Source organism: Ahaetulla prasina, chromosome 6, assembly GCF_028640845.1.
Source record: "Ahaetulla prasina isolate Xishuangbanna chromosome 6, ASM2864084v1, whole genome shotgun sequence".
NCBI lineage: Eukaryota > Metazoa > Chordata > Lepidosauria > Squamata > Colubridae > Ahaetulla > Ahaetulla prasina.
The window spans coordinates 52,784,264-52,798,575 of NC_080544.1; the positions used below are offsets into that span (position 1 = coordinate 52,784,264).

At 34.0% G+C, this 14,312-nt stretch overlaps 1 protein-coding gene across 26 annotated transcripts in view; it reads right to left on the bottom strand.

The window, feature by feature from the left end:
• Positions 1 to 3,133: 3,133 nt before the first annotated feature.
• Positions 3,134 to 14,312, bottom strand: part of TCF7L2 (transcription factor 7 like 2) — a 220,615-nt gene continuing 209,436 nt past the window's right edge. For 7 of the 26 annotated variants that reach the window (XM_058187441.1, XM_058187439.1, XM_058187437.1 and 4 more), the window contains 4 exons: positions 13,553 to 13,601; positions 12,937 to 12,987; positions 11,732 to 11,804; positions 3,134 to 5,361 (listed from right to left, as the gene is read on the bottom strand). In XM_058187441.1, the coding sequence (XP_058043424.1) occupies positions 4,926 to 5,361; positions 11,732 to 11,804; positions 12,937 to 12,987; positions 13,553 to 13,601 (609 nt within the window). In that variant the 3' untranslated portion in view covers positions 3,134 to 4,925. Of the gene's footprint in view, positions 5,362 to 11,066; positions 11,140 to 11,731; positions 11,805 to 12,936; positions 12,988 to 13,552; positions 13,602 to 14,312 lie in introns of all 26 variants that reach the window. The other 19 variants (XM_058187438.1, XM_058187443.1, XM_058187440.1 and 16 more) reach the window with 7 other exon arrangements.

Consider the following 14,312-nt stretch of genomic DNA (forward strand, 5'->3'; position numbering starts at 1 on the left):
ACATTTTAGTAGAAGATATTTATGCAACTATAATCACATTCCAAAGAGGATGTCTTTATTGAGCTTTACAGTATTACACACTGTTGTAGCTTGGATGCTTGTGTTAAATACTATATGCAAAATTTCGAAGAAAAACTATTTTAGTTTTTAAAAATATTTTTGGCATTATGTTCCACCTTTTCTTCGAAATTTATGGTGGATCTCATGGCTGCAAATATACTTTTAAAAATAATTATATAAGACAGGAACGGGTAAGAAACACCTGGAAAGTGGCTGTTCTGCCTTATTTTTATGTCAGTTTGATGTCCTGAAAGATCATCTTGTTGAAGTACAATGTCAGGTCACCAGTGTTGTACATATGATTTTTTTACCATTAAGTGAGGAGGCAAATCGATGTATTGATCGATGTATCGATGTATTTCACCCTGGTGTCATCACTATATCATTGCACAAACAAAGTTGGGATAATGTAATTAGAAACTTTGTCCCAGGTCACAACATGGTTTCTTATTTCAGTTATAGGTAGTACAAATTAAAATGTTTTTATTTCTTGGTATTATAAATATAAATAGTTCAAATTGAATAAAAATAAAATGGTGGGCCTAGTATTACCTCCAAACTATACAAGATTATTTAATATCATCTTTTCGTGACTACTTTAAACTTCATAATATTTTTTAAAGTATTACTGGTATATCTTATCTGTAGTCTCGTTATAGGACAATAGAAAAAAGAAATACAGGAGGTGATCCCTTCTGGTTTAAGTATTTCCATATCTTACAGGGAAAAACAAAACACCAACAATATTTATTCCTATTTTTTTATTTTATCCGTTATATCATCTTATAGACTATTATGATTTATGACCTCCAATACAGGTCATCTTCAATTTACATCCACAACTAGGATAGAGCTTCCAACGCTAAGTGATGTCATAACTGAGATGCACCCAATTGTATTACCTTCTTTTTGCCACAGTCATTAAGCATGGTTGTTAAGAGAATCACAATTGTTGTATGGTTGTTAACAGAGGTGGGTTTCAGCAGGTTTTGACCAGTTCTGGAGAACTGGTAGGGGAAATTTTGAGTAGTTCAAAGAACCGGTAGTAAAAATTCTGACTGGCCCTGCCCAGTGGTGGGATTCAAGTAATTTAACAACCAGTTCTCTGCCATAATGATTTCTTCCAACAACCAGTTTGCCAAACTGCCCAGAAAGTTAACAACTGGTTCTCCTGAAGTGGTGCGAACTGGCTGAATCCCACCACTGGCCATCTATTCTCTGCTTCCCAATTCCCAGCTGATTGGGAGGAAATGGGAATTTTGCAGTAGCCTTCCCCTGGAGTGGGATGGGAATGGAGATTTTACAATATCCTTCTCCTGGAGTGAGGTGGAAATGGAGATTTTACAGTATCCTTCCCCTGCCACACTCACAAAGCCATGTCCACAAAGCAATGCCATACCCACAGAGCCACACCCACAGAGCCACATCCACAGAGCCAGTAGTAAAAAAATTTGAAACCCACCATTGGTTTGTTAAGAGAATCACAATTGTTACTGTAAGTGAATCTGGCTTCTTCCATTGACTTTGCTTGTTGGAAGCCCACAGGGAAGATTGTAAATGTCAATCACATGTCTCTGGGATACTAAACCATTGTAAATACAACCTGATTGACAAACACTCATCTGGTCATGTGACAGTGGAGACTCCATGAAGTGTCAGTGTGAAGACCAGTCGTAAATTAATTTTTTTCAGTGCCGTCATAACTTCAAATGCTTGTCAAACTAATGATTGTTAGCTGAGGACTACCTGTATTGCCCATCAATCTACATTTTGTAAATATACATACAAAATATGTATATGTTGTTCATTCATTCCTAGGTGAAAAATATCCATTAAATTTAGCATAAGATTAGATTGTAAGAATCTTCAAAAAGCAAAACTCTCCTTAACCATTCCAAACTGTACAAATTCCCCTTGTACATTTTTGGGTATAAATTCTAAATCAAATGTTCCAGAGACACTTTTCCTTTGTAGTGATATACTTTTCTATCACTTCTTAAAAGATACGATGAATTTCCCTTGTGAGAAAATAATGCTGTACGGGGGAAATAATAATAATGGAAACAAGAACAAAACTTGCTGCCAAATTGCATTGATGGAATAAGTGTTTTCTACCATGTCTGAAATTGCAAAATTCATGGAACTGATTAATCTCATAAAATTTATCATGGACCATTAAACCAGAAATGCCTAAAACTGAATTTAACAAATAAGTAATTGGAAGTCTTTGGCGGTAACAGTCATTTCAGCATTTTATGTGTCACAGATGCATTTTATCATTGCAGTCAAATGCAGATGTTGCATCTGTTCTCCAGTACAGGAAGCAATTTGTTTGCACTTATTGAAATCCAGAATGAAGGCATTGAGACAAGCGTAAGGATTTAAAAGAGAAATTCTTCCTTCTTCTAATATTTGACATGGGACTTTTACAGTAAATTCCAGTCACAGGATTAGGCAAGGAAACAAGTCTGTAATCTTCCAATATTGAAGGGAAATCTCCAACTAAGCACCTTGAGCTTCTGGAGAAAGTGTGGAATACAAATCTAACAAATAAATAATGTAGAATGAGGAAAACTATCATTTTACTGCAAGAGGTTATGGAAAGCAGAAGCACTGAGACTTATATGCTGCTTCTTGTAATTGCATCTTGAAACTACTAGAATTTCTTAGCTCTTTTAAAGGAAGCCCTATTTTTTTTTAAAAAAAAAAAAGCAAAACCGACAACAGTCCCAAGTATTGTCTAAAATTATTAGATTATGAGGTTCAAATTTAGTACGTACTGTGCATTTGGGCAATTCTTAGCAATAATTACCTGTCCCATCTCTTATTGGTCCCAAGTCAATTGCATATTGTTCTGAATAGAAAACTTTCTACACAGCCTTCAGATTAGACAATTAATAAATATTTAATAACTATCCTCACCATGGTTGTTGGCAATTTATTCCGCAAACTATACACACACAGATTATGTAGCTGTTATATAAAATGGAGGCAAAAAGTACATTGCTGAAAGACTTTTTGGCTGTGGTGTAGACCAAGGATTAAAGGAAGCCTATGGAAAATGAGCTGAAACTTTTCATCTGCACATACTAAGTTGCTTTTATTAATCCAGAACTGCATGCTACAGATACTGTACAGCATGGACATTTATTCATTACAAAAATGGCTTCCAAACCATTAAAATGAAAAATTGGAATAAGAGCAATAAAACGGAACAGTAACATCACAACTGTTAGAAAACATTCAAAGGATCCCTCCCCCCGCCAAAAAAATATGTCATAGTTAGCATCTTTAATAAACCAGAGAAGAAAACTGGAGACAGTTTTACAATAGCTTCATGTCAACTACAATGGCACTGGATGAACAGATGAACATTTTTTTCAGCTTTATACAGCATTTTATCTTTTAAAAAAAGTTTTTTTTTTGCAACATCAACATGCCTAGGATTTTTTTTAAAACTTTGCTACCTACCTGTATGTAGTTAAGTGTACATAGAAGTGGCAGTCTGATTTTTCCTTTTATGAACAGTCTAATATACAGAATTTGGCCCTTTAGGGTTTATACCTCTTCATTTTTAAATGCTTTCTGGACAATCTGCTACCAAACACATGTGTAATAGGTGACATTAAAAACTACATACATATCTACCTATGTAACATCACAGCAAAACAGGATGAAGAAAAAAATACAGTGTAAAAAAGTTGTTGTGGAAAGACAAAAATCACTGAGAATTTTGGCACATAAAGTTTTGCTCACAGCCTACAACTGGCAGAGAAATTTATTTGTATTCCAAAAGGAGACACTGCTGCATTTCCAACAGCATCACAAAAAAGTTCTGTGCTAAATTTTCAAGTCTTATTTCACGTAATGGCTTTAAAGCTTATATATAAGCTTTATATACACACACATACATACTATTGATCCATCTGCAAATGTCCATTTGGTGGCAACTGCGTGATAGAAAACAAAATAAAGAATTAAAGTAAATAAAACAAAAAGTAATAAACAAAAATATATATAACATTTATACATAAACTTAAAAACCTTGTACAAATGAGTTGTTTTTATATATATGGTGTGTACACTAAAAGGGAAAAAAAACTTTACAAAACGTCTGAAGGGGGGAAAGGAAAACATTTAAAAAATGGACAACATACAGGTAACAACAAGCAATTTCTAAAGCAATAAATACTACTGGTCCAATAGCGTTGTGATACTTTTTAATTGAGTAGCATTCCCTCCCCCGAAAAGGACAACACCATGGAACAATGCATATTAACACATTTTAACCTTTGTTTCTGTACATTTAAACAATAACAAGTAACGTCACAAGAAAAAGTTGTATCGCACAAAGAAAAAAAATGGGAAAAAATTAGTGGCACTGCATTCGTTGTGCCTTTAAATTTTTTTTAAAAACCAGATGTAAAGTGATTGGTTCGCAAGCTCGTATTTAATACAAATAATAAAGAACCAACGCCTTCAACAAAGGCTGCTGCAAAATTGCTTCTTTTTTTCATTTTTAAAATCAGTTCTTTGAAATTAAACTATTGGAACTACATAACAGTTATGTATATATATATTTATATGTATATATATATATATATATAATATTTTAAACGCTACAAAGACTTTAAACAGCTGTTGATAAAAATTTTGGCAGAATCATGAGGCTTTCTTTTCCATCTACATATTTAAAAAGAAAAAGAAATGAAATAACAATGGGTCAAATATTGACCAATGAACTTGATTGACATTAACTAATGTAGCCAGCCATATGGCACCATTTTTTTAAAAAAAATACAAATGAGAGAAAAAAAATATCCTGACACAAAAATGAAAATAAAAAGAACACTTAGAAGCTAAAGCTATTCTAAAGACTTAGTTACAAGTGACAGGGGCTGAGGTTGCGTCCCAGCCAAAGAATTATGGGAATGCAAAGAGGATGTTGATGGTTGAGCTAACGAAGAGGCCGGTGCTGATTGCTGTAGAGTGGCTGACTGATGGTCCAGCGCCCCATTCTGACAATTACTAGCAGGCAGACCATTGGATTTGCCAGTAGAGCTTTCAGTCAGGATTATGGAGGATGTCTGAGGTGGCATCATTGAAAGGTGTGCCAATGGATCAGGTTTCAATGTAAGCGAGAGAGGCTGGGTCTGTTCAGTCTGCTGTTTTGAGTCTCTTGTGGGGGAGGCTACCATGTTAGGAGAAGATGGAGGAGAATCTAGTAGGCTTCCATCTGAAGAGGGTGGGCTGACGCAGCTGCCTTCACCTTGTATGTAGCGAACGCACTTTTTTTTTCTCCTAGAAATAAAAAAATATATATCTCCTGTAAGTACAAGAAAATATGCTATTGAATTATAATCAGAATAAGAATTTTAAAAAAGACCAACAAATGATGCTGGATTTCTTAATCACATCCAATGGGCTTACCAACATAGTACTAGTTACTAGTGGACAATTATTATTTCAGAAGCCTGTCTCTGCTAACTAGAGCAATTTGCTGTTTAGCCTGTTTTAACAAAAAGTTTCATGTTACTTTTGCATTAAATTGTTTAATTCTGTACTTTGTATATTCTAATTCCATTAAACAACTACCATGTTGCTGATTCTGTCTGACTGATACCGAATCAATATTTTAAATTTCATTTTTAAAAAATCTTATATAATTAGATTATATATTAACCCAGGAATCTCCTTTCATTGAGTCCTGCCTCCTATGAATCAAAAGTAGGTGAAGATCTATCACTTCTGAATGTTTCTGTTTAGAACCACACCGTGTTGAGTGAAAAAAAAAAAGTGTCAGAGACAAAATAGAAAAAGAGAAAGTAACAGGAAAAATAAAAGTGGGGAATGAAGAAAAAGAAAGATTAACATAAGTATCATCCAAGTTAACAAGAATAACTGGTTGTATTACCTGCAGGGTTTAAGTTATCATATATATATATATATATATATATATATATATATATATATATATATATATATATATATATATATATATATATATATATATATATATATATATATATATTCTTTTTTTGTAAGGATCGGGTGGGAGGATTCAATTTCTACTTTGATTTATAGCAATGTCATTTGAATTCATTTTGGCAACTTAAAGAAAGTCTAAACGGTTGGTGCAGTGCACACATTAAGCAACAGTATCATCTTAAAAGAATAAATCAGCCCTATTATGTCAAGCCATAGTCCATGCCCCACTTATCAAACTTATATAAAGATGACACCTGTCCAATGCACAATGCAGCATCGTATTCAGCAGATATGTCTATAGGGAGAACAAAAATAGGACGCTAACAATGAATGTAGCTTGTAAACCAAATATAAACCTGGTCCTAGGAAATAATGGTTTTTCTTTGCTAAATGTATTCATGATGGTATAATAAACTAACCAGCTGAAAATAACTTGCACATTTGCTGTCATGATGAGAGTATTAGCTAGTGTTTTCAAAAAATGTAAAAAGAATAATGGATACTGCCATAGGTTGCAGTTAAGCAGTTTTCTGAGAAAAAAACCTGTATAGAAGACAGGTTCCTGTTACCAGAAAGTTATTAGTATAAAATCCAATAAAGGAACTCATTTCATAGCTTTCCTTTCATTGCAATGATGTCTATTTGGGTGCAGCCCTTTGCAGCTTTGATCACAAATTACATGTGATTTAGAGGTTTGTTTTCATTCTGAAGACCCAGGTTCATTTCTTTACAGCCCCTCTCATCTAAAACCACAACCATTGGTGTATAGACAATACTGAAGAAGATGGACCGATCATTCGGTATAAAGAAGCTAACAGACCATGATTAAAAAACATTAATAAATCTCAGCATCTCACAACATTTGTTCCATAGAGTTTTCATATACATTTGGAAAGTAGAAAACTAAACATTTTTTCCCCTCAATAGTTAGATTTTCTGCCCAAAGCACATTCAATTGTTATGGGAATGGAGCATTTTAATCACACTAATGTACTGATCCATGCTAGAAACTAAGAGAGCCATGCATGTAAAATTTAAGAATGAAACCATTAAAAGTGAGTTGTAACAAAGATCAGAAAATAACAGAAAAGGTCGAGATGGCAGGCAATAGCAAATCATGCTGTATTAAGGCAAGAAAAAGACAGAAAGAACAGTTTGGTGGGCTCTAAACAGAACCTTACTAAACATCTCCTATGCAATAATCACAACTATATTAGGCTTGAATTAATGTAGTTCAATGTTCTGATATCATGTCCTTTATGCTTTACACTTTAATTAGTCCCTATGGGCAGAAAGGAGGCAACGTTACTGAATAAGTGTTTAAAGCAGTATTTTGGTTGTTTTTTTTAACTGACCCAAGGAAAATGTGCAATATTATGCTAACATAGAGCTATTCATATTTGAAGAATTTATTCTATGAAGACATTTAGCATTTGGCATGCAAAGTCTTGCCTGAACAAAGCAGTTTTCCAAGTAGTACAGAAGTTCCTACAAGTAAATGTAATAGGGACCACGTGGATAATTTCCCATGCTATTGGTAGAAAGTTCTGGCAGGCCATGCAGCACAAAGCATAGGTGTATATTGTTTATGGGTAAATGGGTACTGTTTCAAAATATAGCCCCCTTCCTTCCATCATCAATCTTACACATGCCTCTCTTTGCAGTCCAGGTTGCCAAAGATATAACTTATAAGAATCAGTGAATAGGAAAAGTAACAAAAGTAGACATGTTCTTGTCCTGAGATGACAATGATAATGACATATTCCTACTTTGAACATTTCCTATATGGTAGGGCTAGAATCAGTGCTTAAAATTTAGTTTCCTTCACTCTCTACCACTCAATTTTCCCTTGTTCAATTTAAATATATTGCAATACTTAACCGAGGAAATATAAAACATTAAGCCAAAATGTAGTGTAATCCAGAAACTTTATTGCAGTATTCTTTGCTGATGTTATGAGTTTGGTTGCTGCCAACTGATTCTAAAAATCACTTCAAATTAAAACCGGTCTCTTATCCAGTATAATTAGAGCAAACTTATCTCTACATACTGAAAGACAGCAGGTATTAATGTGCCTTAGGACATGTGCAATTACTGTTGCACACCCAGATGAAATACATTAGCTATACATTTACAATTGGATTAATGAGCCTTGAATTCTGAGAGGATTCTAGAAGCTGCTGTGTCTTCAACGAAAGATGCTGTTTCTCTTTTTATTATTTTATTTCTCTGAAGCATATTTATACTTTCTCGACCCATAAACGTTTTTAGAACAAATGGTAAGCTTAGATTGTATGCAGATTGTTCTTTATTCCCTGTGCTATGAACATCCAAATTATAAAATAGGTATTTTCTTATTTTCTAGCTGATTCTATCTGAACCAATATTATGAGGGGAAAAAAGAAGTTTGGCCACTGGATATTCCAGTCAGGCCACCTCAGTATTTAATTATTCAGAATGCATGTATTATCTTCAATATTTTATTCATATATTCAAGTATTAGTAATTTGCTTCATTTAAAAACACACAAACATATTTAGGGTGTTTCATGTAGCTATTCCTTTTTTATTTCTGAATTACTGGAGAGTGATATATTTAGCTTAAAATCATGTTCAGTTAAGCAATCAAGATATCTGAACAAAGTATTTAATGTTCAATTATTTATTTATTTATTTATTTATTTATTTATTTATTTATTTATTTATTTATTTATTTATTTATTTATTTATTTATTCGATTTTTATACCGCCCTTCTCCCGAAGGACTCAGGGCAGTATACAGCCAAGTAAAAATTCAGTATATACAATAAATGGTATTTCAACCTAGCCCAAATGAAAACTGAGGATACTTTATTATTATTCTACAATTACTTGCTTATCTACAGTAGAAGTGGTATTAAAAATAAAATTCAAACAAACCTTTAATTTCAAAGTTGTAGCCAAATGGGACTATGAAGAATAGACCACTATTCCTTCTGAGTGCAAGAAATCAATAAAGAGGTGGACTACTAAGTTTTCTATAAATAGTAACATGAGAGCAGCTGCTTGGTCTTACTGACTATGAACCTGAACTTGATTTTTAAAAATCAACAGTATTATTTATCTGTTTGAAATCTACTCCATTAATGAACTTGCAGTGTTTTAATAAAGGGCTGTAATCTACCATTATTTATTGCATTTTTTAAAAAAGCTACAAAACTAAATTTACACACATTATAGCTTCCAAGTCCTAGTCTCAACAATGTTTTTTCATCCAGATGAAATTATGTTCTACTCAAACATGTTCTTTTTACTGTGCATAACTCAAGGATAGAATACTAAAAGCATTCCACATCAATAACAAGAAATTTTAAAACTGGAAATTCCAGTTACAATACTTGATTAATGAAAGATACTACTGTAATTTAGAGTAATGACAGTAAGCTGGAAATTACATCTGATAATCAATGCCATCCCTTTCTGCTCTTCTCTCAAGATATGGCCCACCCAAAGGGTTTTTTAAAGGCCTTGCACTGGATCAGAAATTATATTCTATTATCTATGTCCTTTTTGCAGGCCAGGATAGAGTAAATATGGCAATGCACAGAGGTAATGTCTATTGGAAATGCCTATGCCAAAATCTTCTATTACTTAAATAAGTGGATCTTTTTCTTCCTGCTGCTTTTGTGGCTACAGTCAAATGGGTGGAATCAACACTGTTGGTCACTCAGCTCAGAATGTGTGGTCTTATGGAGTACAAATTACCTCAATATACCGTGTTTGATTAATACAAGAATAGATGCCTTTGGTCACATAAGTTTTAGCTATAAAATTTAGGCATTTAATATATGACTTTACAACAACATTTGCTATTATTATTGCTTCTCTCACACAAATCATAGTTCTTAAGCATGCATGGAAAATTACAGGATATAGGTGGAATTTAACCCCCCTCCCCCAAGACTATGCATGAACTTTATCTATTAATTATATGTATCATTTTCAATCCATGTGTATAGCTCAGCATCACAAAACTAATAGAACTGGCATGCATATAACATGAATAACTGCTCTACTTTCTAAAAAAAGGAATGAAGCATATGATAAGGGTGTGAATCAGAGGGGAAGGTGAAGGGAAAAGCACTACATACAGAAAAGAGTGTGTGTCAGATTGAAATACCTACCATCATAATAGTCCAAATTCAAAGACTGCTTGGATCAGAACAGAGAAATAACAAATTTAACCATATTAGGGGAAAAATGCAAAGAGAAAGATAGTTTGCTTCCCTTCACCACGTGCCTACAGAATTTACCAAGGGAGCTTAAACCTGCAGAAGATTGTTTCAATTGTTGTTTTGTGTGCCTTTAATTCTTAACTTGAATTAACAAATGCACTAGTATAAGTATTTCTTCTAGATGATTCCTGTGTGTGCCAACTATACATTTTAATAAGATGAGCATCAGATCAAGTGATGAATTCCTTTCCCATAGTTGTGCCCCCGTTCTATTGCATAAATGACATGCCAAAAGGAGTGCAGAGCATTGGAGAAGAAGGCATAAAATAGTCCCATTAGTAAAAAGCCATTCATCATTTGAATGATTCAACATTGTGAGTTGTAAAATCCCAATTTGCATCTTCTTTGCTCAGATCTGAATATATCTTGTTGCAAATGATAAAGACTTTTAATATCCTTTGGAGACTCTAGACATACACAGAGATCCTTAGGTAAATGGTTACTTAACACAAAAAATACTGAAGTTTGTTGCTTGGATAAAAAAATGTGTGTTACTTCTCCACAGATGAGCATGTGTGCACAACCAATCCAGTTCAGGTACCAAAAGAGATATCATTGTTCAAGGAAGAAAATTCAATTTGTATTGAATCAGTAAAGAATGCTGAAGATCAAAATTTATTAGCAATCTGATCTCACAGAAGCAAGGAAGAGAGCAGGAAGAGGAAAGGGTTAAAAATAAACCACATACGTAACACTAAGATGACAAAGTTCATTTACTTCCCAAAAGGCCTAATGGGTTATATACCTGCACGGTTTGCACCATAAAGTCTGTCGGTCAAGCCCGAACAATGCCCGACACTTCTTGGGAGTATTTGCATCTGTTAGCACAAGGTAAACATAAAAAAACAACAACAACAACACAATGGTGGATAGAGCTCAGTTGGATGCGAAATCTCAGCTACAGCTAACATTTCACTCCATTCACTGCCAGTCTCTCAGACCAAAGGGCATGAAAGAAAGAGGATCTCTGCAAGGTGACACACACCTACAATGCCTACACCTGCTGTGTATTCCTTGACTTTGCCCTGTGTCTTCTCTGCTGAACTGCTGCACTGTGATATCAAAGGATGTTTGGCAATGTTTTCTAACAATGTATGCAACTTTCCAGAGAGAATGATGGAATTGTGTGTGCAAGTCTAGGCTGACTCTGTCGTACAGTGGGAATTTTTTTTTCAACTAGCGGCAGTGACAAGGACGGGGAAGAAAACAAAATGGGTGAAGGAGAGCAAAATCCTTTAAACAGAAAGAGAGGATCATTCACAGCAGCATTCCACTCCCTTGTGTGTTCTAGATCACAACACAGAGCTACAAAGCAACGAAGCAGGAGAAAAGGGAAGGGCAGGGAAAGTACCAAATAAACCAGCTGCAAAACCAGCCATTGCAAGTTGAAGGGGGGGAGACTATACACACCTGCAGGGACCGCACCAGTTATTCTGTTGATCAAGGCCAAAGCGCGCTCGGCATTTCTTAGGAGCGCTCAGGTCTGAATGAGGTCAAGAAAGAAGCGAGCAGAAAGAGAGAAAAAAAGAGAAAAAGAAAGAAAGAGAGAAGATAAGAAAAAAAAGAAGAAAAAAAAACAAGAAATAAAAATAAAAATAAGAAGGAAATAAAATCAATGACCTCATTATTAACTGTATAAATATAAACGTTTGATTGTTCATTTCTTTCTTTTTTAAAAAAAAAATAGTGATTATCGCATTTATCACACTATTGAGATTAGCTGTTGCAATTAAAGCTGCAGTATCCCTGGAAAGGACTGTCTATAAAAAAATAAACTTTAACCAGTTAAGAGGCACTGAAAAGACAGCCATCAACTGTTCCTTTATTAGCTCCAAATGCAAAAGGAGCTATATGAGAACAAAGCTTGATGGACTGCACAGTTGGGGTAGGTATTAAACACCAAAAAAAAAAAAAGCATAGGGAGGAGCAGTTCAATATGAAGATCTACAACATGCTTTCTTCTTTAAACTGAAACAAAATGGAATAAAAGAAAAGTTTCTTTTGGAAGAGGTGGGTGGGGGGGATAATGCAGCTTTGAAGTAAACATTCCATTTATTGTTCTTTTATTCTTTTTAAAAATGGTTCAGAATAAGCAGATAGCAAAATGGATATGTTAGTTTCAGCCAGAAACAAAAATGATCAGAAGCATGGAAGCAAGCAGTATGCAAGGAAAGCAGAGAAGAGCCATGAATATGTTGGAGTAGAAATGGAAAATAAAATATTTTTTTTAAAAATATTGTGGTTGCATGCTGGCATGAGAAGACTTAGTGGGTGCCGCGTGAAATGCCATTAGATTAAGGAGGTTCGTTATTAAGGGTTTTCAGTTTAGATCAGTCTCTTTAAAGAAATACTGCATATTCAATTTGCACAGTTAGTACAACTGAGTTACTTTTACTGCATTACTGCTTAATTGCCATTGTAATGAAGAACAAATCAGAAACAAACAAAACTATCAATCATAGCACATTATAAATATACATGTATGCTACAGATGTGTGAATGATTATTGTTATGCCAGTGTTTAAATGTTAATAAAATCTAAAATGGCAGGAGGAAAAAAATATGTAAAGCAATTTACGCAACTACTTTTAAATGGCTGAAAATGACATTAGCACCTGTAATCGGAGGAAGTGAAAGGCAAGGATTTAGGAAACATTCGCTGTGTTCTGAAAAAAAAGAACAAATTATACAAAGGCTTCAAAGGAAAAAATTAATCAGGGTTTTTCCAAAATTGACTATGAGATTGCCTATGCAGTATTTCTAATTTTCTAGAAAGAATGGCAAACCTCCTTAATTTTTTAAAAAACAATGGCTGTAATTTACCACTGTAAAGGCATGCATCAGACCACACAGGTACAGCTCAAATTAATGTCAAACTCACAGATGCGCGCGCGCGCACACACACACACACACAGATACACGCAGACACAGCAAATATCTTAGATAAAAATGCCATATGCATTAACAAACTATGGCGCTATGGTGAATGGCTTTGTAGTTATTAAAGAAAAATGAGACTACTATTGCAGGAGTATCCATGCCCTTATTTGGCTACATGTTTTAAAAGGCAAGCATTATGAAACCAATTTTAGTGGTATTTAAAATCCAGCAGGAAAAAGCTGGATGGACTAATGGACTTCTAAGAAATAAGGCTACAAACTTTCTAACTTTCTAATTAGGACATTATGGCCATCCTTGTTTCTATAAGGAAGAAATATTAGTTTTACTTACCATTGGTTTCTCCTGGCTGCTTGTCCCTTTTCCTCTTCTTCTTCTTTCCCTGAATGAAACATAAATACACGAAAAGATTGTTACAAAAACATCTTACAAAAAGAGACAAGGGAAAAGGACTATTTTGCAATTCTTATAACAATGCTGTAAACCACTAAAAACACACACAGTTAAATGGTATAATAATAATTTAAATTATACTCCTTCTTTTGAACATTTCATTCCATTAATAAGGATAATACAACCATATCCAAAATTGATAGCTTAACACAATGACTGATAGATATAGCCTAAGGGGAAAAAAGTATGGATAAAGATTGATGAAACAGTTGTGACTCACAAATGCACAATCTAAATCACATAAGTTCAAGCTAGTCTTGCAAAAAGAATTAAAAAACAAAACAGTGAAGCATATTAAACATACAGTAGACCATTTCTCACTATAACTGTTTAGAAAACTATAATGTGTAAACAAGTAGTAGTGTAATTGATGATAGTAAATAATAGGGAAATTATGTACACTCAAAGAGTACAGATGGATGAATAATGCAAGATGGAAAGAGCTTGAAATTTTAAGGATCAAACTAAATGTTAGCATTTAGTTTGATCCTTAAAATTTCAAGCTCTTTCCATCCTGCATAATTATACTCTAAATCAGCATCTTAGCATGGTTAAATAAACTGGGGGTTCATTGACAACTTTAAGAATTAAACATACATAAGGATTATCATGTTCTTCCACTTTCAACTCTTCTTTGCAA